Source organism: Marmota flaviventris, chromosome 13 (genome assembly GCF_047511675.1).
Source record: "Marmota flaviventris isolate mMarFla1 chromosome 13, mMarFla1.hap1, whole genome shotgun sequence".
Taxonomy (NCBI): domain Eukaryota; kingdom Metazoa; phylum Chordata; class Mammalia; order Rodentia; family Sciuridae; genus Marmota; species Marmota flaviventris.
Genome location: NC_092510.1, coordinates 85,042,179 through 85,063,822, shown reverse-complemented (window position 1 = coordinate 85,063,822; position 21,644 = coordinate 85,042,179). Strand labels below are relative to the sequence as shown.

At 55.7% G+C, this 21,644-nt stretch overlaps 1 protein-coding gene and 1 long non-coding RNA gene across 6 annotated transcripts in view; one reads left to right on the top strand and one right to left on the bottom strand.

Annotated features, from left to right (window-relative positions):
* The window catches only part of Col27a1 (collagen type XXVII alpha 1 chain), a 125,421-nt gene that overhangs the window by 86,443 nt on the left and 17,334 nt on the right, over positions 1 to 21,644 (bottom strand). For 4 of the 5 annotated variants that reach the window (XM_071600861.1, XM_071600862.1, XM_027949442.2 and 1 more), the window contains exons 4-7: positions 20,598 to 20,651; positions 16,751 to 16,804; positions 6,741 to 6,794; positions 5,441 to 5,494 (exon numbers count right to left, since the gene is read on the bottom strand). In XM_071600861.1, coding sequence (XP_071456962.1) covers positions 5,441 to 5,494; positions 6,741 to 6,794; positions 16,751 to 16,804; positions 20,598 to 20,651 — 216 coding nt within the window. The remainder of the gene's footprint in view (positions 1 to 5,440; positions 5,495 to 6,740; positions 6,795 to 16,750; positions 16,805 to 20,597; positions 20,652 to 21,644) is intronic. The other variant, XM_071600863.1, reaches the window with a different exon arrangement.
* LOC139701622 (uncharacterized) lies at positions 12,983 to 21,420 on the top strand. The gene is made up of 5 exons (XR_011704152.1): positions 12,983 to 13,276; positions 13,352 to 13,524; positions 15,950 to 16,022; positions 16,762 to 16,890; positions 17,996 to 21,420. It is a non-coding gene; the product is annotated as an uncharacterized lncRNA (long non-coding RNA).

Below are 21,644 nucleotides of genomic sequence, written 5' to 3'. Positions count from 1 at the left end.
GTCCAGAAGACGGCCATTCCTAGGTCTGTCCCCATCAGCGGGCCCCAAAAGGCCGGGAAGCTCCTCTTCTCCTGGCTGGCAGGACAGGGACAGAGCACAGTCCCGGGAGCAGGGGGAGGTGCCGAGGCGCCCGCTCTCTGCTCGCTCCTCCAGTGTTTACGGGGCTGGGCCAACAAACAGCTTCAAATGACAGGGCCCAGGAGCGGCAGAGATCTAAGCCATTATCTTCTCCAAGGCCCCAGCAATTTTGTGGTAGGCACTGACCGCAAGGTGGACCATGGGCAGTGATTTTGCAGTTTGTGATGGGTGCCCGGTGGGTACGAGGGGGCAGGGAATGCTTCAGGGGAGCTCCGGGGACCACAGCATCTGAAGGGGCCGCTGGCCGCCGGGCAGGCGGGTTCCCGCAGGACCTGTGTTTATAATGGAGCTCGGGCTATATTTTGATTTGAGAGCCAAATTAATCATTGCTTACAATGCACGAGGAGAAAGCAGACATCACCTCACCGTCGCCCCAGACAGTTTTCCCATCCGGCGGGGATGCTATTTGGGCTCTGGGAAGGAAGGCAGGGGGGTCCTGTCCTTGCCTGGGGGTCCAGGCGCCAACGCCTTCTGAGACCTGAGGTTCCCCAGCTCCACCTCAGGCCGGGCAAGGCCCCAGCTGCCCTTGTAGTAAGATTGACCTCGATCCCTGCCCAGAACCGTGGGAGACTTCCCACCAAGATGGCTAAGCACCCTGGAGCCCACCCCAGCCCCTCCAGCCGACAGCAGGACAGAGGGTCCAAGAGGAAGAAGCACCCTCCAGGTGGCAGAGGGACTTACAGTGAGATGCTACTCCAGACCCTGCACCTGTTCAAGTGCTGCTGACTCCAAAGTTACAGGATTCTGAAGCCCATGGCTGGTTTGACACCAACCTCTGTTTGGTGGCACTTGAGGCAGGACAGGGCAGGAAGCGCCATTTCTGTACGTCTCATTTATTGGTCCAGTTAACACTCATTTACCAGACGTTTGCTGAGCCCCAACAATGACCACGACCCTGGGGTAGGTCAGAAATATACTGAACAAAGCAAATTCACTCTTGCCTTCCAGAAGAGGGGGTGGGCATTAGACACAGAATAAATGGGGCGAAGGAGAAGCAGCTAGGCCAGGAGACGCAACTGCCCCCAGCCAGGGGAGACGGCACTGCGCACTGCAGCTGGAAGGAGCAGCAGGGTTGGGTGGGAGAGACGGTGGGGGAGGGGGGAGAGCCGCTCAGCAGCCGGGAAGCCCAGAAGAGGTTCCCTGCAAGGGCTCCATGGAACTGGGAGTGCCACTCAGCAATACTGACAGGTCTGCAGAAAGCAGGGTCCCCTCAGGCAGCCTCGGCCACATTCCCCCCAAAACATTCCCGGGGAGCCCCTTTGCTCAACCCCCCTCATTGTATCTCAGCTTTGCATGGACAGTGGCCAACTTAGGAGGGCTGGTGAGCTCCAGGGGCACCATGGGGAGCCAGGCTGGAAAGACAGCAAGGACATTTCAACCTGAAGACCCATTAGCCACGTGTCACTGGTCCCATCTACCTGGGGCCATGGGTTAAGAAAGAGTCTGAGGTTGGGTCAGAGCCCGTCAAGGAGGACCACTTGGTGAGCTCGGCGCGGGCACGGGGAGGGAGGGGGCAGGAACACGGGCCTGCACTGTGCTCAGCCCAACCAGGACACAAAGGTGCACAGGGGTGTTCTTGCCCCAGTTGAGAAATGTGCTGAGGACACCAGAGAGTTGTCAGCAGGCAGAGTCCCAAAGAGGTTCATGCAGTCTGGAGGGTCAGAGGGGCCGTTCCTACAGTCTGGGGGTGCTGAGGAGCTGCTCTTGGGGAAGCTGGCACTGGACAGAAGTAAGGGACAGATAGGGAAGAGAGGGTTGGAGACAGGCATGCCAGGGGCAGCAGGCAGAGCAGGGCCGGGAGGCAGGAAGGTCCAGGACCCGGGACGAGGGGCGGCGGTGGGAAGCAAGGGTCCCGCCCAGTAGGGCTTCCTAGCCTTGCCATCTCCGGCTGCACGTGCCCTCCTGGGTACCAGCTGTCTAAGCAGTTTCTCTTGCTTTTACTTATTAGAAGCTAGTAGCACCCCCACCCCTTCCAGGAAGCACTGAGCTGAGCCTGGTGCCCTAGGCTGTGTGACTTGGCACGGGCAGTCACCCTCTCTGAATCGCATCCTACCATCCTTCTGCCCCCACCTCCACTAACTGTTCCTGGGGGGCAGAATCACCACCAGTCAAGATCCACTGGTCTCCAGGAAAGAGGGCAACAGGGTTAGATCAGAGACCCCTGGGAGGTGGAAACGGGGTTCCCAGAGCCCTCTGGCTGGGGCTGGGTGGTTAAGTGCTAACTGGAAAGATGACCAAGGGTACCAGACGGGCAATCGTCAGCCTCCTTCCTTCATCACAGACACGGATGAACTGCCCACCCGTGTCAGCCAAGTGCCGGGCTCTGGGGACATAACATCTCATCTAACCCTCCCATCCCACAGGACGACTGAGGCTCAGCGAGGGAGGCCACAGAGGGACAGAGCCAGGATTCCACCCCAGCCCAGCTGGACCCCATCTTGATGGAGGCACCATTTCCATCAAACTTGTGCTGCGAGAAAGGGCCTGGGGGTCAGAGCAGACCTGGGTTCAATTCCCTCCCGGTGCCCAGTGACCCTGGGGAAGGCATTTCCCGGAGCCTGGTGGCCTCAACCCAGGCTGCGCGTGAGACTTGCCCGAGGGTTTTGAGAGTGGCCCAGGCATGGCTGCCGCCCACAGACCACAATCCAGGCCTAAGGTGCCCAGGGTGGGGAGCTGCCCCTGTACAGGGCACCCCCCCCCCCAGGGCCCTGGGACGGCCTCGCTTGTCACCAGTCTCTGCTCAGAGCCTAGAACACAGGGACATATTTACCGACTGATGGGAAGAATGAGCGAGCGGGTGAGTGAACGAGACCTTTCTGGACCTCAGTCTTCTCAGCTGAAAATGGGCAGAATCCTGCCTAACCCTGGGGCTGTGGTGGAGGAACACTGAGAGGCCCTTCACCCTCTCTGCAGCCCCCAAGGCCACCCACTTACCAGGGGACCCCCGACCCACGCTGCCTCCTCCTGCCACTTCCTCCATGGCCCTTCCCGTCTCCTGGGGCACCTTGAATTTTCGCTCTTTTCCCTTTTTTGATGCGAGCTCCCGGAGGCAGGGGGTTAGGTCTGTTCGTTTGGCTCAGTGCCCCATTAGGAGTCAGTACGTTCTCATCAAATGAATAAATAAACGAGCGAATGGGATTATGGTGTCAGCTTGGAGTGACACCAAAATTCAATGCCCTCCACTGCAAAACAGTGCAGCCACTCTGGAAAGCAGGATGGAGAGTCCTTAGAAAACGTGGAATGGAACCACCATTTGACCCAGCTGTCCCACTCCTCAGTCTACACCCAAAGGACTTAACATCAGCATAATATAGGGACACAGCCACGTCAACCTTTATAGCAGCTCAATTCACAGTAGCTAATCTGTGGAACCAACCTAGATGCCCTTCAATAGATAAATGGATAAAGAAAACATGGCATATATACACAATGAAATATCACTCAGCATTAAAAAAGAATAAAATTATGGCATTTGCAGGTAAATGGAGGGAGTTGGAGAATATCATGCTGAGTGAAGTTAGCCAGTCCCAAAAAACCGAGGGTCAAATGTTCTCTCTGATATGTGGATGCTGATCCTTAATGGGGGTGGGCAAGGGAAGAAGGGAGGAACTTTGGATTGGCTAATGGGAGGGGGGAGGCGAGGGGGCATAGGGGCAGGAAAGATGGTGGAATGAGACCGACATCATTACCCCAGGTCCACGTATGACTGCACAAATGGTGCGACTCTGCATCGTGTACAACCAGAGAAATGAAAAGCCGTGCTCCATTTGTGCACAATGAAAAGAAATGCATTCTGCTGTCGTGGATAACTAATTAGAAAAAATGAAAATGTTTAAAAAAACCTCAGTGCTCTGGAGATCATGGGATGCTGACCTCACTCTGCCTCGTGTCCCCTGCTCCCCAGGGCTCCCACAGAGATGACAAGAAAAGCCAGGGTACGGCAGAGTGGCCACAGCGGTCACTGGACGCGTGTGGGGAAGAGACTGCTGCGGCCCTCCTGCTGGACTCCGCCACTGGTCAGGCTCTGCTTGTTCCCTCTGTGGGTGGGTGACACCAGCCTGTCACAGGACCAAACTCCTGTGTGTTTGCCTGGGCCAGGGCCAGAGGGGAACTCAGAGACAGTGGCTTTGCCAAGTGGTTTGCAGCCACACGAGGCTCTCCCTCACCTTACAAGGGGTGCCTCTCCCTGCTCAGGAGTGGGGTCCTCTGGGCTGGGGCTCATGGACTCTGCGGACACGTGCTGAGAGCAGGGAGCCCCGGGTCCCCTGGAGGAGCTGGCCCGAGTCTGTTCTTCCCATCTCCGGCCACCTTGGCCAGACGTCCACCCCATGCAGAGCGAGCCCACCGCAGGCTGCTTTATGAGCCGGGATGGGAAGGAGCCTTTTCCACTCACACCTCATCCATCAGAAAGTGCCGGAGCCAGAGGGAAGCAAGTGGGGAGCAAGAGTACCCCAGTGTTCCCTGAGCCAGGAAAGGCAACGCCTCCCAGCATGCAGACTGCCATGGCCCTCTGTCCAGTGCTGGCCTGAGATGTGAGGCACGGCCTGCTGTGGCCGTGGAAAGTGGAGGGGAAGGGGAGGGGGCTGCAATCCCCCAAGACCTCTTGTGCCATGGGGACCCTCACAGCAAGGACAGGTTGGAGCTAGAGTCGCAACAGCTGCCCAGATGAGGACCAGAAGGCCCAGGGATAGGGTAGCTGCAGCCAAAGCCGGGAGCCAGGGCAAAAGCTCAAGATATGGCCAAGGCCCCTGTGTCTTCTCATCAACTCGTCAATAATGGGGGGTTTTCCTGCCCAAGGTCACCCAGCCAGGAACTGGCCCAGGGAGAGGAGACCACAGAGCCCACCCCCAAGCTCTCTGCTCCTGGCCTTGCTCCTAGGTCCCAGATCCCCAGGCCCTGGGGGCTCAAGAGGGAAACCACTGTCCCTGCCTCTATTTCTGGTAAAACAAGGGACGCACGGGCCCAGGCCACTCGGCCAGTGGACAGAAGAGCTGGAGCCCACACATGTCCCCAGCTCCCTCAAGCATCCTCCAGGGTGGCCTTCCTGGGGGTGGCCAAACCTCAAGGAGGAAGCACAGAAAACCAGGGACAGTTCTTGTCACACCTCATTGACCATGGTGGAATGACCCAGCCCACACAAGGGCCCCCTCCTCCCAGCGACAAGACCCTCAGAAATCTTGCTCATTTCCCCCGCAGTGTGCCCTGTGCCCCAGGGAGCTGGGCGGGATCCAGGGAGAGCAGGAGACCCACAGCGCGCTGCCTGCAGCCCCAGCTCACCAGCAAGCCCAGTGCCAAGGCGTACCTTTCGTCCCAGAGGTCCTGGATTGCCGGAGAATCCAGGCAAGCCCATGTCGCCCTGCAAGACACAGACAAGGGGGTGAGGTCGGGTGGGAGTGCGACACTCTGCACTTGAGTGTGACCTCCAAGGCTGGTTGTCTCCAGCTGTGGAGGTTCCTGGGGGCCTCAGAGGAGACCCAGGGCCACGGAGCAGGGTGAGCGCAGAAGAACCGAGTTCCCAGCTCCCCCTCGACTCATCAGCTCCACGAATCCTTATAAGAACTGGGCCTCGACAGAAAATACCCTCTGGGGAGTGGGTTCGACCCTAGAACCTGGTTGAAAACCACACCCTGCATCAGTGAGCTCCCAGTCCTGCTCCAGAGACGTCTACCCGGGGTGGGGCGTGATGGCTGCCAAGCAGGGGGCATTTCTACTACCACCGTGAGACCTGAGAGCGGCCACACAGGGGCAGGAGAGAAGCCCAGGCCCCTGGGTACCAATCCCATTCCGCCATTTACCAGCTGCGTGGTCCCAGGGAGCCCCATGTAGAGCCTCTGTTTTCTCATCTGCAATCTGGGCCCACCTGTCCGGGCTTAGAAGATTGTAAGGAGGACAGATGGGAGTATATGTGGACACCATCCTGGACCCCAGGTCACCCAGAAGAAGAGGCCTTGGCAGTGAGGACGTGCAGCGCTGAGCTGTATCAGTCCCGAGCTGAAGCACAGCGGGGGCCCTGGATGTCAGGTGGCCCTTGGGCAGGCCAGGGCAGAATGAGGCTCGGAGGGCCTCAGCCAGAGCTCGGGGCTCCCTCTCCCCACCCATCCTGTGCTCTCTGCCTGCAGAACCCCTGGAAGATGGTGTCCTCTGCTCACAGCGCTGCTCCCCTGAAAGTAAACTTGGCAACGTGGGAGCTCCGGGGGCTTAGCCAGGCCCCTCCACCCCCAGAAACCACAGGCCCGACTGCTCGTGTGAACAGCCTCAGGGGCTTGGAATGTGTGCTAGGAGCTTCCTGGGCCTGGGCTGCCAGGAAAGTTCTAGATGCCAGGATCACCTGGCAGGTCCTGCAGAGAGCCCCACACGTGTGTCCCGGGCAGTCTTTTCTGTTTTTCAGGGTGAGCCCTAGCAGCAGGCACGGGAGTGGCTATGGGCCCAGGATTGGGAAAAACTGGGCTTCAAGGGGACTCCAAACCACACCCATGTTCCTAGACCCTGCCACCCCCTGGCCTTCGTCAAGAATGGTCTCTGCCAGGACAGTCCCCTCTGGGGACAGTGATTTCACTACGGTCCACCCCTCTTCCCTTAGCACTGGGGTCCCTGGGACCTACCTTTGCCCCATCGAGGGCCTTTCCTGGTGAGAGCCCTGGGTCCCCTTTCTGTCCCTGAAACAGAAACAATTCTACTTTGGCCACCAAGTCATTTGGAGAGAATGTCTCCCAAAGACTCTTCGATGGCTTCAACGGGGCCCCATCCATCTCCCCACTCACACCCCAAAGGGCCTCCTGCATTCCACTACTCCCCTGCCCCCGCGCCTTCATCACTCCCACTGGCTGCACGTGCAAAGTCCCAACTCCTCCTCCCGGCCTCCGGATTTTTCATAACCTGGTCCAATCTTTGCTCTCCTAATACCACCAGGCCCACAGGGAGGGTCCCTGGTCTATTCCCAGGACACAGTCTCCAGCTCCGTCCTGCCAGCTGCCAGGCCCAGGCTGTCACCCTCATAGGAAACCAGTCCCATCGACAGTCATGTTCCTCAGCACACGCTGCAGTGTGCCCTCCCCACCACAGAGCTCGGGGCCACATACAGGTGACCGGTCTGTCGTCCATGTGGCTGGGACAGTTTCCTGCCCAGCCCCTGAGGCTCCCGGGGCTTCTGAGAGTCGTGGCCAAGAGGCACGTAGGTTCTTCTCAATTTCCCAGCCACTGAGTTACATCTGCACAGGTGGCTCCCTAGGTGGGCACCTCGGCCTGACGAAGCAGGCAACTGAAGAGTCACCACCCTGGGACACATCTGAGGAGGAAGAGCCACCTGAAGCCCGGGGATGAGGCAGGACTGAGACTCAACCCTGCACCTGGGACCCCAGACCTGTGTTCTGGGAGGTCCTGGACCCCATGAGTTGGAGTAGGCCATGAGCTGGGGGGAAACGGACAAGCAGTGGGTCCCCGTCAGAGGCAGGCACTCTGTGCCTAGTGTGCAGTCCTCCTAAGGACCCTGGCCCCAGGGAGGCTGGGGCCCAGGGCGAGGGCCCAAGTTCAGCTGCGTCACTCAAGGTGCCCCCAAAAGCGCTCCTGCCTGCAGCTCCTCGTTGGTCAAGCCTGATTAAACGACTCAGGAAGCTGCCCTTGGAAAGTTGACCCACCCTATGCCACTTCTAGGAGCTCCCAATCCCTGTCCCCTTACCCCTCATCCCCTCATTCCAAGCTTCTCTTTGCCTCGGCTGGTCCCAGAGTCCCAAGTCCTGGGACGAAGGCCTGGACCTGCCATGGACTCACGGTGGAACCCTGGGCAAAGCTCCTCACCTCTCTCAGCCTCAGTTTCCTCGTCTTTTGAATGGGGGCTAGGCGCCTCCCACACACACCCATACACTTCCCGGGTCCCTAGGAAGACACCCGGGTGGCAAGGGCCACCACCCAGGGGAAGGCAGCTGGGCCAACTCTACTTAATTCCCATTGGATTCTTTACTTCGTCAGAACTCAGACCTTCCAAATCCAGACTGTGTCACTCTCCCAGGAAATTGTCACTTTCTGAACTGCAAAGAGCCTCCCAGAGCGACGGGAACAGCCTTCCGCTGCTCACCGACTGTGTGCAGACAGTGCTAGGCACGCAGTCTGCATCCACCGCCTGTTCGGGGGGTCTGGAGAAGCGAGTCAGCCACGGCTGAGCCTGCAGGTCGGAGGGACGGCCAGCGACAGGGCTGGATATTTCTCCACACACCGCCCTGCCCTCCACAGCTCCAGCCCTCAATCGCTCCGGGCTGACGGCCAGCCTGCTGGCTAGGCCCCAGAACTCGGTCTACCTGGGCCCACCAGGTCGACTCTGCAGAACCCGTCAGGATCTACCTGCCCTGCAGCCGCTCACAAAGGCCCCCTCAGTAGCTCAGGAGCCCGGCCACATGCCTTTTATGTCCACCCTGCGAGGCCAGGCCCAGGGCTCGCAGGATTCCCATGGCCAAAAAAGGACTGCACTTTCTCCCTCACCCTGCCCGGCCCACCTCAGCCTGCAGCTGGGAGGGAAGCTGGGGTAGACAGTTCACAGGGGGCTCTTCATGTATCCTACTCTGTCATTTTACCAAGAGGGGACACTGAGACCCAAAGAGATGACAGACTTGCTCCCTGGCCCTGGCTCCTTGGTTCTTCAGGGTTTCCCCCTGCGTTCTCTGCAGCTGGTACAGAACTTGAGGTGTGATCCCAGCCCAGGCATCAACGAGAACAGATATTTATGGAACATCGACTGCAAGCCAAGCCTGGGGGTTTACCCAGGGACTGCCGTGACACAGAACAAACAAGCTCGTGCCCATGGAGACTCTCCAGGGAGAAAGCAGACAGACCAGTAATGACAGGAGCACTGGCATTTGTTGAGCTGTCTTCTAAGCCCTGCCGTGTATTAACTCATTCAGTTCTCGCAGCTCAGAGGCAGGAACTGTCACTACCCCCCTAGTACAGAAGGGGAAACTAAGGCAGAGCAAGGCCCATCATTTGTCTGAGGCCAGACGATGAATATGTGGGCTCTCGATGCAGGAGGCTGGTTCCAGAGCCCAGCTCTTTACACTTCAGCACGTTGTGGTGAAAAGCCACAACCATCCATCGGGCAGACAGGAGGCTGGGACAGCTGGCCCCTGGTGTGGTGAGTTCCTGCAGGGACTCACGGCTCAGCTGAGGCTGGAGAAGACAAAGAAGAGCCAGCCAGACGAAGGGATGCTCAGGGATGCTCAAGGTACCTCCGGTCAGGGGAAGGGTGGCTTCTAGGACAGAGAAAACCACACACCTTCCCAGCCAGCCTCCTACAAATGCCTCAGTGATTGATTGAAACATATATAAAGTCTAATGAGTCATTTACACCTTGGTGAGGATGACAATCTGGTCACCAGATGCATCTCTGCAGCCAGCAAGTCCATGAGACCTCTACCAAGTCACTTTCCCTCTCTGCATGGGGAATGGTGGACTTCTTCACAGAGTTTATGGGACCAGAAGGCCATGGGAACTGTGCCAAGCTCCTTTCCTGCAAGTATAGTGGGGAGATGAAAGAATAGAAGTCTCCAGGTGGCCGTGGCCCAGAGAGGGGCCAAGACAAAGGAGGAATAAATAACAAAAGATTGGAAATTCTGGGATTGAAGCCTCCTGTATAAGTCATCTATGATCTCAAGTACCTGGCACAGGACCTGGCTCAGAAGAAGCACCCTAAAATTATTCATGAACAAGCAAATGAGCAAATGGGAGTCTCAGGAGATGGCAGTAGGGATGGGATTGAGTCAAATCTGATCCAATCCTAGAACTTCCTCTGTAGAGTCCCACTATTTCTACTAGTATTTCATGAGTTTAGGAATTCTGGCCAATGCAATAAGGCATGAAAAACAAATAAGATGGGCTGGGGCTGGGGCTCAGCAGTAGCACACTTTCCTGGCATGTGTGAGGCACTGGGTTTGATTCTCAGCACAGCAAATAAATAAATAAATGTTTATCAACGACTTAAAAAAATTTAAAAAGGAAAGAAAATAAAAAATTAAGATCTACCATTCTTTAAGGGGAAGGAGAAAAAAGGTATGTCCTTTACAAACTACATTAAGTGCCTGTCCAGAATATTCAGGAGGCCTGACTGAAATGCCAGTAGAACTTATAAGATAATTCAGTGAAGGGGATGGTCATAGATTAAACACAAAAAGTACAAACACAAAAATCAGGATTTATCTTCAATAGCTGAGAACCAGCTAGAAAATATAATGGGGAAGAATAGTCCAATAATAACAGCAGAAGAAACATAAAGTTTCTAAGTATAAACTTAAAAAAAATGTGCAGAGATTATGCAATAAAAACCATAAAAGTTTACTAAGAGATGTTTAACAAAGTGAACCAAATGGAAGGACAAGCCATGTGTGTAGATAAAAAAAGCTAACATTTTAAAGATGTTAATTCATAAATTAATACATTTATAAATTTAATATAATTCCAATAAAAATCCCAAGAGGGATTTTTTTAAAGGAAATTAAGATGGCCATAAAGTTCATATGGCAGAATTATTTTAAAAGAAGTTAAGGCAGACATACAGTACAAAGATAGTAAATGTCAAATAAAATATTATTTTGTTAACATACAAATATACAAGCAGAGCAATGGAACATAATAGAGTGACCGGAAGAAGATACTTGTCTATCACATAAAAATCAGAAGAGCAAAGGTTGATTACTAAAGGGTTAACTATTACAGGAAAACAATGTTAGAGCCCTGCCTCATACCCCCCACTGAGATTAATTCCAGATGGTTTGAAATTTTTAATATAAATGATATTGTGAAATAACTAGGAATAAAAGTGAATACTTATCTGATCTTCAGATGAAAAAGAAATTTCCAAGCATAAAAACAAAGTAGGGTTGGGGGTGTAGCTCAGAGACAGAGCACACGCTTAGCATGTACAGGGGTTCCATTCCCCAGCACCAAAAGCAAAAAAGTAAAGAATTTTAAACTTTACCTATTGGTAGGTCCCTCTGCAAATCAGCTGACATATGATAAGTTCCTAATAAGTGTTAGCTATTATTGTTAGTTCAAAAAAAAAAAGGGATAATACTTCCATTTGTGAAAATCATCATGAATACTCTTCAAAGGGAAACAACAAATTTTTGTAGAGTAGGTGAAAATTTAATTCACCTATGGATGAATTTTACAAGTTGATAACAAATGACAACATCCCAATTCTCCAAATATGCCAATGCATAAATGGTAAAATACAAATGAAAATAGACATAAGAAACACATTCACCATAGATGATCAGTGAAATGGAAATAATACTGAATTATCTTCTTTTAATGTTAGCAGCAGCATGAATTGGTTCAGCCTTTCTAGAAGGTAGCTGCTAATGAACTAACTGTTGCATGTTTGTATAGACATTAGGTGGAAGGCATGTTATAAATCATTCACATGTGTGTGTTTGTGTGTATATATGTCTTAATGTATATAAAGATACCCCCATCCCTCCCCATGGCTGAATCCTCAGAACCATGTTATAAGGTATGAACTATTATTATCCCCATTTTACAGATGAGGAAACCGAGGGCCTACATGTTTAAGTACCTTGCCCAGAGTCATCCACCCAGCAAGGGATGGAGCCAGGATTCAAACTCAGACACTCTGGCTCTTGGGACCACGCTAGCAATGTTATTATTATGAATTTATCCTGATGAAATAATCAGAGAGTCCACATTCATATATAATAATGTTCTTCAAGATGTTACTTATTTAAAAAAAGTTACTTGTATATTAATAAAAAGAATTTATAAAAAAGGAGATCAGTTAAAGACGACAAGGGATATTGATGTTGGCCAGGCCACAAGCCATCAAAGCACATGTGGGAGAAGCCAATTTAATAAGCGGGAAGGCTCCTGGTGAATGTCAAGTGGGGAAGGCCAGGCCCAGCCGGGCGCAGCGGGTTCACGGTCACTTGGAGGAGCCAGGAGAGCCCAGCAGCCGGAGGCTGAGTTGCCTTGTGACTCATGTCCTAGAGCCAGCAGCAGATGCTGGGTTGCTGGCTTTGTCACCTACTAAAAATGTAACCCTGGGCAAGTTACCTAGACACTTGGAACCTTAGTTTCCTCACCCATAAAATGGGGCGATAACATCTGCCCTACAAAGTGTGTGACATTCTCCAGCAGCGCCTGGCCAAAGCTGCTCAAGATGTCCCCGGTGCTTCTCATGGGCAGGGCCACAGGGGAAGGGTTACTTTCCTCTCCATTCCTTCCAGACTCTTCCACACGGGCCTTAATGGCATGACCTACCTCGGTCATCAGAGGAAGGGGAGAGGCCCCAAGGCCTGAGAAGGCGTAAAGCTGCCTCCACCCACTCCCACCAGCTCAGCCAGTGGCCACCTGGTCACCACGTCCTGCCCCCTGCCACTTTAACTTCCCTGGTGCCCTGAGCCCAGAGTAATTCTGGCCAATTCAGGGCAGAACACTGAGCCAGACCAGGGACAGGGCAGCAGCTGCCAGAGAGCCAAAGCACAACTGCCCCTCCCCACTGGAGCCCCGCCCATTCCTGGCCCCGCCCACTCCACCCTTGCACAAGGACCCTTGTGAGTCCCCCTAGACTGCGGTCCAGCATCAGCACCCCACCAGGGTAGCGCAGGCCAAGCTGTGCTTCCTGGACAGCCTGCACGCCCTCTCACACCTCCCCAGATCACGTCCCTCTGCCAAATCCTTCCCATAGCTTCCTGCTGCTCCTGGGATAAAGTCCAACAACCTACCAGGCCGGCAGCCCTCCCTGGCCTGTCCTTTTCCCTGGTCACCCACTGCCCTTGAGAGCGTGGTTCAACCTTCCCGTTCTCCGGGAGGAGGCCCTCACCTCCTAGGTCAGATCATTCCCGGGGCAGCCTGGGCCTCTCCAGGAGCCCCAGCCCCTAACCACGGGGTCTTCTCCATTCATTGATGTGATTGGCTTGTTCTCCTTCCTGTTTGCCTCTGCGGTCCACTAAGGCAGGGACCAGGCCTGTCTGCGTCCTTGAAGAACCAGGCACAGGCCAACGGCTGACCCCTGGGCCAGCCCTGCTGTGCCACTCCTCAGGACAACCCGACACAGCAGCTGCTCTCGCCACTCTACCTTTCCGATGAGGACACGAGGCAAGGGAAATTCACACGATTCACCCAGTCATAGAACTCGGAGGTGACAGAGCTGGGATCTGAACTTGGCCCATGGGTCTCCAGGGTCTGTGCTCTTAACCACTGTTCTTTCCTGAAGGGACAGCTCTGTGCCAATGGAAGAAGTGCATCCACCCAGGGACTCACCCTGAGCCCCTGGGGTCAGCCACCACGGCCATCCCAGGGGCCAGTGTCTCTACTTCACACTTGGGGTCCCTGAACTCAGCTCCGGGAAGAAGCTGGTGAGCCCTCCCGTCACTGGACAGGAACAGGGCAGGTGTGGGTTTGTGGCACCCGGGCACAGCCTGGGCTCTGCAGGGGGCAGATGCGGTGGGAGCCCAGCCTGATGGGTTTAGCTGTGGAGCCCAACACAGCTCCTTCCCAGGCAAACCCCCAGCGGGGCCGACTAAGCCCTCAGCCACTGCCAAGACAGTGACCCCAGAGGGAACCTCAGCCTTTGACCCTTCATTCCTCCCAACCTCTAGAGCACAAGATCCCCTACCTTTCCTCAACCTACCTACCTCTCCCCGCTTGAGGCTGGCAGGGCACCTTCAGCCCACAAGGGGATTGGTCTTAAAGGCAGAGACCTTGCTAAAAGTGACTGCACCGTGGCCAAGTCAGATGAAGGGCCGCTCTGGTGGCAGCCCTGCCTGTTTGGTTGATTTCTGTGTCCACAGCACCTAGTAGGTGTTCAATGAAGGATAGATGGAAGGGTGGTCCAGAGGCAGCTCTGGAAGCAGACGGCATACAGAAAGCGCCGGGCCTTGGGCAGGCCAGCTCTACAGCCCCACCAGGTCACCGCCCAAAGGCTCTGGTGAATAACAAGGACCCTCGGCAGAATCCCACCCATGCAGATACGTAACACTCATTCATCCTCGGCCAAGCCACCATTCCATCCAGGGAGACCCTCTGCTTTAGCCTAGCCTGGTCATGCCACCTTGAGATCAAGGACAGCCTGGGTCTCCCACCCTGGTCTGGCCTGGGGCCACCTCTGCTCGCTCCAGGGCTCAGGGTCAAGTGTCCAGGCAAGGGCATGACCCTTACTTACATCCACTTGGCATTTCATGCAAGTCTCCGTGGGAGAAATAGCAACTGATTCCAGTGCATTCTCTGAAACTCTTCTGTGACACACGTATTGCCGGACACTCACTCTCTCTATGGCCTGGGGACAGTCAATCAATGGCTTGCATGAAGCCACTTGACCTTTGCAATTGAGTTAGCAAGGAATGACCTTGGGGCTCAGCCAATGAGGCTGGAGTCCTGTCCCTGAGTCTAAGTCCACAGGTCCCAGCTCCAGGCGGTAGCAGTGCTCACCTGCTAGGGACCAGCCTCAGTGGCCACACTCAGAGCTGCTTCTCCAGTGGAGAACAAGCTGCCGGCAGGCCCCTTCCTGCCGTGGCACGTCTGTTAGCAGGCTGGAGTGGGCTGCTGCGAGCCTGGCGCTGAGGCCTGCAGTGCTCAGAGGTTGGCCAGAGGGAGGAGCAGACGGGACGTCGGCTGCCAGGGTCAGGGTCAAAAGCAAAGGGTCAGGCTGGAAGCAGGGGGAGCAGCCCCACACAGAACAGCAATTTCAACAGCTGCTGACCGTCGGCGTGTTGAGACACCCATGACCTCAGGGAAGCAGACGTCTCCCCTCTCTCTCTCCCGTCTTTCCCCCTGACCCACGGGGACAGGTTCCTGGACAGGGTTTTGTTGTTGTTTTTTGGTACTAGGATAGAACCAGGGGAGCTTAACCACTGAGCCACATCCCCAGCCCTTTTTTGTATTTTTTTGAGAGACAGGGTCTCTCTGAGTTGCTTAGGGCCTTGCTAAGTGGCTGAGGCTGGCTTTGAACTCTTGATCCTCCTGCCTCAGCCTCCCCAATCGCTGGGATTATAGGCATACACCACCGTGCCCAGTCTAGACAGGGCTTTAATCTGTCTGGGTCTCAGCTTCCCCATCTATAAATAGGTACAGGACCTCACACTCATCTCTGGGTCTTTGTGGGGGATCAAATGGGACAAGCCAGGTGGAGTGTGGGCCCAGTCCGGCACACAGTAAGGCTTCAGTGGATGGTGTTTGGGGGTCATCATTACTGTTTGCCTTATTGGAACCCAGAGCTCCCCAGACAGCAGCTGGACACAGGACAGCTGAGAGCCCCATCACTCACCTTCTAAGGAGAGGTCTCAGCCCAGCCTGGCCAGAGTCACAGACCAACAGGGACCAAGCCTGCTGCCCCCAAGGCAGCTCTGGACAAGGGCTCTGCCCAGGATGCAGGCGGCATGGATCCAAGCATCCAGGGCTACTTATCTGTGGCTTTGTCCACAGCAGACAAGCTGATGGGCGGAGGCGCCTGCTCCGAGGCGGGAGAGCTTAGCCTGGGAGGATGCTCGGCGGCTCGCCCTCCTGGGGCCAGTTAAAGGCTCTCTCTGACCTCTGCAGTTAGTTGCATTAGCAAAGCAGGACCTCGGGCCTGGGCCAACCAAAGCCCAGGGGCGCTCTTCACCTGGTCGTGCTACGGTGGACACAGGCGGGCCCAGAGGCCCCTGAGCAGAGCCCCGCCGCTCTTCCTGGCCTGGCGCCCGGGCCCCTCCCTCAGCACAGATGCTGTTCTCTAAACTTCAAGACTCTGCATCTTCTCCCCCCCCCCCCCATCTCCTGCCATTCCTGAGACTTCTCTTCCCGTGACCGAGCTGTTCCCATCCATCTCTCTTCTTAGCACTCCGAGCCGCTCACTCCATACGCCGCCTGGACAACACGACCCCTGCCCAAGCTCTAGGAACAGGCCAGAGGTCAGTAGCCAGGGTTTCCTGTATCCTAAGAGCCCCAGCCACTAAGGTCTCACTAAAAACAAACCAGAGTATTCTTAGGAAGGCTCCCTGGGGGAGGTGGCACTTCTGCCAACCCATCCCCCTACCCTGGCTCCATCTCCCGAGTGAGTTCCAGAATGCCTTTCCATGAGTGACCCCCGGCTGGCTGGGTGACAGGTTCCAGGATGCAACATCATCTCGGTCCTTCTGCTGGGTTCCAGATTCAGTCACTCAGGCCAATACTAGGAAGGCACCCTTTTCTCCGCCCGCCCACCAGCATCCTCTCAATCCCACCTCTCCCCCATGTCACCCCGGCCACCCTCACATGGCATCCGGCGATCTTTCCAAAGCACAATGTTTATACACCCTCCCCAGCTCCAAAACGGACACGTCCCCCCAGAGGGTGTCTCATACCCCGTGAAACCTGCGTCGCTCACAGCTCTGCCTCTCTGCCCGCGCCCCTGGAGGCCCCAGGCCCAGCTGATTCCTCACGCCCTGTCCCCCAGCCGGGAGCTTCGTGACTTCTCACTGGGTACCCAGACAAGTACCAGGCCAGCACTGGGAAGGCTCAGGGTGTCTCTGGCCTGGGTGAGAATCCTCTGCAAGACCCTGCAGCCCCTCCACCAGAGGCCCTTAGGAAGCACCCCAACACCGTCCCAGCCCCGACACCCACTCCATGGCCACTCTCCAGGCCCCACAGAAATACTCACTTTGGCTCCAGGAGGACCGGGCAGGCCTGGGTTGCCATAAGGCCCAGGGGGACCCTGAAAGGGGAAAGAAACAAAAGGTGAGAGAAGACAGGAAGCCGTCCCACCTCCAACAACGTCTGGGACCTTCCTTCTGACTACCAGTAAGTAAGCATCTTCTGCTAAAGCCTACGCGGCCGTGGCTACTCACTTTTTACGAGAGCTCCTCCGCGCCTGGCCCTACAAGAGCACCTCCCGGGTCTTATCTCCTTTCCTCCAATTAACGCGTGCGGCATTACTTTGGAGATGAGGAAGTCAGTGCTAACAGAGGTTTGTAACTGTCTTGGTCACTCAGCTGCTACTGGGCAGAGCTGGACCTTGACTCTGAGTGCAAGCCCTTAACCTCCAGATTCTGCCCCCTCTCCACACCCTCTTGGCCTGGCCCCATCCGCCCTTCCCAGTTTCCTCGAGCTCACGCCACACTTAGCTATTTGCTTCTCTCCAACATGCCCGGTCCTGCTTTGCTCACCACCTTGGACATACCCTTCCCGTCATGGGGCACGCACGTCTTGCCCATCCACCCTTTCTGACCGGAACTGGACCCATCCTTCAAGTCCTGGTTCAAAGGCCTCCCCCAGCCTAAAGAGGCCTCTCCACCCTTTGGACTCCAACTGGACTTTTGTATGGGGTTTTGGGGTTCAGAGCTCACGGAGGGTACACCTGACCTCTTTGGGACAAGGGTGCATGGCTGTGGCCACAGCACATGGCCAGAGCTCCCCTGAGGCTGCAGGGCCTCCAGGGACCCTGAAGCAGGACCCAGACAGTCCAAGAGCTTCGGTCAAGGTTACAGAGCAGAGCTGCAGCCTGTGGGAGTGGGGTTCCGAGTGTGCAGGCTCAGATCCAGCTATTCGTAGCACTGGAGCTTCCCGGGCAGCTCTGCATCCCCCCAACAGCTGGCTCCTGTCCTGTCCACTTTCTGCAGCAGGAGCCTGGCTGCTTTCCTCCAGCAAGGCCACACAAGCCCCAGAGTCAGGCGACACCAGGGGTCTCTGCCCAGCAAGAACAGTCTGGGGCATTGGGGGTGGGAAGGGGCACCTGGAGGGGTTTACTGTCCCCAGATCCCACTGGTTGGGTGACACAGGCCCTCACCCCAGCCCTTCTTGGTGCATCGAGGTGGCCGTACAGACTCGCTGTCTTCCCTCCTCTCTGAGGCCCGCTCCCCAGCTGCAGCCGGTCACATTCCAACCGAGGCACCTCCCTCTTCCTCAGGCCTGAACTGGGACCCTCCCCTTCTCTGAAGGCTTCAGGAAAGAAGAGTGTCCAGAGTGCACTCGGCCTGGGGAATGGTTAACTGCCACGTGTGACCCTCCTGCAATGACCAGCCCTCCCACCCCCTCCCGCCAGTCCACCAAACACCGAATCCTGGCGCACAGATGGAACACGGATGGGGCAAGCCCTGGTCCTCAGCCTGCGACTTCCCGGCCCCAGCCTCAGTCTCCCATCTCTCCCGGGAATGACTGGGTCCCGGAGGTCGCTAAGGAATCTGGAAAACCTACAGTGTTCAGTCCAGGGGGATCCTGGGTCTGGCTGCAGAGCTCAGGCTGGGTGGGGGTGGTTGGGGAGGCCCCCTGACACCCAGCTCCCTTCCCTGGGACCAGAGGTGGGCCCTGCAGGGCCAGGGATGGCTGCCTCCCCTCAGTTGTGCCCCCAGCTGCCCCACAGATGGGGGACTGGAGCTCTCAGCTGCCCCATCTGCAGCCTGCGAAAGTGGGGGCTTCCTGTTTCCCTGCCCCACTCCCCCCCCCCGCCCCGGCCTTCTCCAGCCACTGCCTTGCAGAGAGACGAGGCCCATAGTTGACTGGAAGCCAAGCAGACTGATTCTATAAATGTCGCAGCCCAGAGAGTGGGTGCAGGGAGGGCTCAGGGATTCCCCCACATCCTCGAAGGGCTGGGGGAGTTCATGGAGATGGGAAGGTGCAGGTGACCTCAGATAAGACCCCGTCCCTCCCGAGGCCCAGGCCTGCCGTCTGTGCAGGGCAGCCCTGGGGTTGCTGAAGGCAGCTTTCTATTATCTTTGGAATTTTCTGATCTATGGAATTTCCAACATAGAAACAGGATGGTGGGGGTGGACGGCCAGAGCCCAGAGGCACAGCAACGGTCATCTCCTGGGGCTGGGCGGGACTGTGGGCAAGCCTTACCGTGACCCCAGGTTTCACCCACAGGGAAACTGAGGCCAAAGAGAGCAATGGGATTGGCCTAAGATCCCACAGCTTCTGGGAGAAAATGCTCTTGATTTCCAGTGTGGAAGGCTTTCCAACCATTTTCCCAGCCCCTCTCCCACCCCCTCGGGGCCCCGTGGAAGACAGAGGGGAAAATAAGGCCTGTCTCCAACCTGGGAGCTCACTCCAATAGACAGAAAACGTTGCCTGGGTCAGACTGCCCGGCTCAACCCGGCTCTGGCATTTACTCTCACTTCATTCAAAGCAGCGGAAGCTCTCAAGCCTTGGTTTTCTCAGACGGGATGACCTTGGAACCTACTTCTCAAAGGCTCGGGAAGATGCAGTGAGATCATGCCTCTAAGCAAAGAGCTCAGGGTCAATGAGAGTTTTTAGAGCATGATCCGTGTCATCCGGGGAGGCAGGTAGATTGCTGCAGAAACTCTGGGGAGGGGACAGTCTTCAGAAAAGGAGGTGGCATTTGATCTCAGCCATGACTGGAGGAGCCGCTTGCAAAGGAGGGCTGCCAGGTACAGAGGAGGGTCCAAGCAGAGGTGAGGGGCTGGAGGCCCCACGGAGAGCTTGGGAATGGGGGCAGACTGCCTGGGCCTAGAGGGCAAGGTCAAGGGGCCTCATGCTGGTCCAGATTATGAGATCCTACGGCTGGCAGGGCCCATGACACCTGTGTGTCCTCAGTTCTGGGCATGTGCTTCCTGGAAGGGCCAAAGCCAAGAGGAAATGTGGCTTCAGACAGCAGATTCCAGAGCCCTGGGCCCAGACAGCACAGGGCCAGGTCTGTAGGGAACGAGGGCTCCAGTAATTGCATAACCAGAACCAGCGCTAAAAATATGCCCCAGGCCGCTACCTCTGCCAGGGCCTCACCAGGCACCCAGCGTGGGAAAGGCTGATTCAGCCTGACACAGACGCGATGCCATGGGTCCCTGTCCCTCAGAAAGGGGCAGGCTTCCCTCTTAAGGGTCCTCCAAGTGTCCCAGAATAAGAGGCTAGACTCCAGGTCTGGATTGGAGAGATGCTGTTTGGTTTTCTGGTCCCTAAGATGAGAGTGACCAAAGGTCGGGGCTGCGGGTGGGGGTCAAACAGGCACCATAAATGACATGCAGGGCCCAGGCAGAGGTGCTGTTGTCACTCTGAGGCTTGGGCCAGCTCATGTCAGCCCCGCAGCTCAGCCCAGCTGTCCTCCAACCCCCCTCCCAGGACGGGGAGCCCAGCCCCTCCCTGGCAGGGCACATCCAGTTGACGTGTTGATGTGTCAACATCCCTATCCCAGGATGGCCCTGGAAAAATGGGAAGACACACACAGCTGTCACATCTGCCCCAATAAATACGGAAGCCCGTCAGCTCAGGGAGATGGTCTTCAGGAGCCCCTTCCCCACCTCAGGCTGCAAGGGGTGAGGCCCACAGTGGGCAGCTGAGGCCCTGAAAGCGGTCACTGCTGTCCCATGCCGTGTTGGTCCACAGAGCAGCCCCAGGAGCCCCTTGCCCCCGCCATGCCCACAGTGGAAAGTGTGGTGGAGAGGGACGGGGAAGAGCCCGAGGAGACACTGCAAGCTGGGACCTGGGGGCAGGAAGACGCAGGCCAGAGAGCCGGCCAGAGAGCCACCCAGATATCCAAAGGACAGCGTGTGATCACTCACCCGAGGTCCCCGTGTGCCGGGAGGTCCAGGTAGTCCAGGCAGCCCAGGGGGACCCTGAAGAGAAGCAAGAAGACAGTGTCAGACAGGACCAAGTGGCAGCCAGGAAGGGCATCAATCAGCTCTGGGCATAGAAACCTGTGGCCAAGGGGAGGGTCCCTGAGGTCACCGCCCTGAAGAACTCACACTCCTGGGTCTTCCATGCCTTTCAGAAAAAGCCACCACGACTTCCCCCGTCTTTGAATCCCTTGTTCCTTGTCACCCAGATGGCTCCAGGGGCTTCCCTAACCCCTTCCCCAAGTCCCCTCCCCTCCCCTTTAAAGAGCACTATGTTACTTGAGGAAATATCTGCTGAGAAGCCCGTTTCTCCCACCACATCATGGTCTTCTCAAAAAAAAAAAAAAAAACTAATGGGATCTGAGTCATCTCTCCTTCCCCAGGACTCAGCCAAATGTTTGATTAAATAAAACAGCAAGAAACCTCAGAGTTCAGCCAAGTTCTCTGCAGAGCCAAAGCAGACTAGGGACTTGGCCAAGGTCACACCAAGCATTCTTGCACCCTGGAGAGACAGTGAGCTTACATACACAGGGTTTAACCCCCCATCATCTAGTAGCAAGGTTAGGCACAGTACCACATATCACCACAGAGTTGTTGCAGATTTTATGGCTCTTCTTTATTTTGCAAAAAAAAATTATTTTTTCCAAAGAAAAAAAATTGTTCTAGTTGGGTGCAACAATGCCTGTAATCCCCGTGACTCAGGAGGCTGAAGCAGGAAGATCGCAAGTTCAAGGCCAGCCTCATCAATTTAGTGAGGCTCTAGGCAACTTAGTGAGACTTTATTTCAAAATAAAAAATAAAAAGGGCTGGGGATGTGGCTCCGTGGTTACGTGCCCCTGGGTTCAATCCCGGGTACCAAAAACAATTTAAAGCTTGTGCTAGTATTACTTAAAAATCGTTTACTACTAAACTTTGGTGCAAGATGAGGATGCGTGGAATACCCGTGAACACGTACTAACGCAGTGGCAATGAGTCTATGGTGAAATATGGTAA